At 55.2% G+C, this 1,515-nt stretch overlaps 1 protein-coding gene across 1 annotated transcript in view; it reads left to right on the forward strand.

Annotated features, from left to right (window-relative positions):
* The window catches only part of R3hdml (R3H domain containing like), a 17,871-nt gene that overhangs the window by 3,228 nt on the left and 13,128 nt on the right, over positions 1-1,515 (forward strand). The window contains exon 2 of the mRNA XM_023714965.1: positions 855-1,193. Coding sequence (XP_023570733.1) covers positions 855-1,193 — 339 coding nt within the window. The remainder of the gene's footprint in view (positions 1-854; positions 1,194-1,515) is intronic.

Here is a 1,515-nt window from a genome sequence, read left to right on the forward strand (position 1 = left end):
GGTGGGAGCCGTGGGGAGCAGAGTTGGGGGCAGAGGCTGAGGGATGGGTACTTGGAGCCCACGGTGCCCACCCTGAGGCCGAGAACCTTGAGCCCAACTTTCCACCAGACCTCTGTGCCCATTCCTCCTCTGGATTCAGAAGGTGGGGTCCTGAGTTGGCTCTGTGTGTCCTGGGGAAAGCGCTGCCATGTTCTGGACCTTCGTGGCTCTGTCTATAAAACAAGGCATTGGAAGCTCAGATCTTCCCAGGCTTGCAGATGTCACAGGCTAGTGAAATGTCCAAAAGGCAGTTCCAACGTCCAGCCACGGATATATTTTTATTTTGCCAAATAAGGACATCAGAGCCACATCCTCTGTGCTCTGCCTGGACCTCAGCAGAGCGGGAGAGGCAGAGTAGAGGCCAGAGGACACAGGGCCCCAGGTCCTGGTTCCTGTCATTAGTGACTGGCAGCGCCGGTGTCAGCCTTTAAGAGCCTTGAACGCCCCTCCCACACCCTTGTAACGGGTCCTGCATCCTTGCCCAGTCAGGCCTGGGGAGGCTCCCAGTGGATACAGAACGGTGTCAGGGTGGAAGCGGAGACTTCAGAGCCACACACTGCTAGTACGAGCTTTCCCAGATGCCAGCCCCTGCTCGGGCCTGTTGAGTATGTGCTTCTGTCCAGTGTGGCTGACTGAAAGAGTCCCTCAGGTCCCACCAACTGGCTCTTTGGCCCTCAGAGCTTCCGGGTGGACACCCCAAGCCTCTGCGCTTCCCCACCTCCCATGTCAGAGGCCTTGGAGGTGGCCCAAAGTGCTCCCCTGCCTGGAGGGAGTGACTGGCTCTCGTGCTTTACTGAGCACTTACTCTGTACCAGGCATGGGCAAGCTCTCTGCATGGCGGCTGCTGGCCTTCAGAACATCCCTGTGAGGCGAGTGCCGCTCTCCTCATCCTTGTTTTATCGATGAGGAGCCCCAGGGAGGAAAGTGAAGTAATCCACCCCAGTAACTTGCCGAGCAAGGTTGGTTACAGAGCGATCTTTCCACCGTCCCTGAGCTTCTTCCTTGTTCCGGACCCCTCCAGGTACACCTCCGTATTGGATCTTGTGAAGATGTGGGCCAATGAGAGGCAGGATTACTCATTCCCAGCTCCGAGCGATTGCAATCCTCACTGTCCCTGGCACTGCAGAGGCCCTGTCTGCACCCACTACACCCAGGTACTCCCCCGCCAGGGCTCAAGGCCATGCAGAACAATCCCTGGCACCTCTGAGGGGGAGGCATGGTGTGGCATGACTGAAATTGTAGTACTCCGGGGCTGAGGCAGGAAGATTGCTGCGAGTTCAAGGCCAGCCTCGGCTACATAGTGAGCTCAAGGGCAGCCTGAATTGCATAGCAAAACCCTGCCTCAAAAACAAAAGCAAAAAATAAATAAATAAATAAAATAAAAATAAAAGCCACACTCAAACCAGGAAAAAGAATGAAGGGGAACAGAAATGAAAATTAAAAGCAGAGGCCCGACAGGCTTCCTTTTGTTTTTTG

The sequence above is a fragment of the Octodon degus genome, unplaced genomic scaffold (genome assembly GCF_000260255.1).
Source record: "Octodon degus isolate 3935 unplaced genomic scaffold, OctDeg1.0 scaffold00037, whole genome shotgun sequence".
Taxonomy (NCBI): Eukaryota; Metazoa; Chordata; class Mammalia; order Rodentia; family Octodontidae; genus Octodon; species Octodon degus.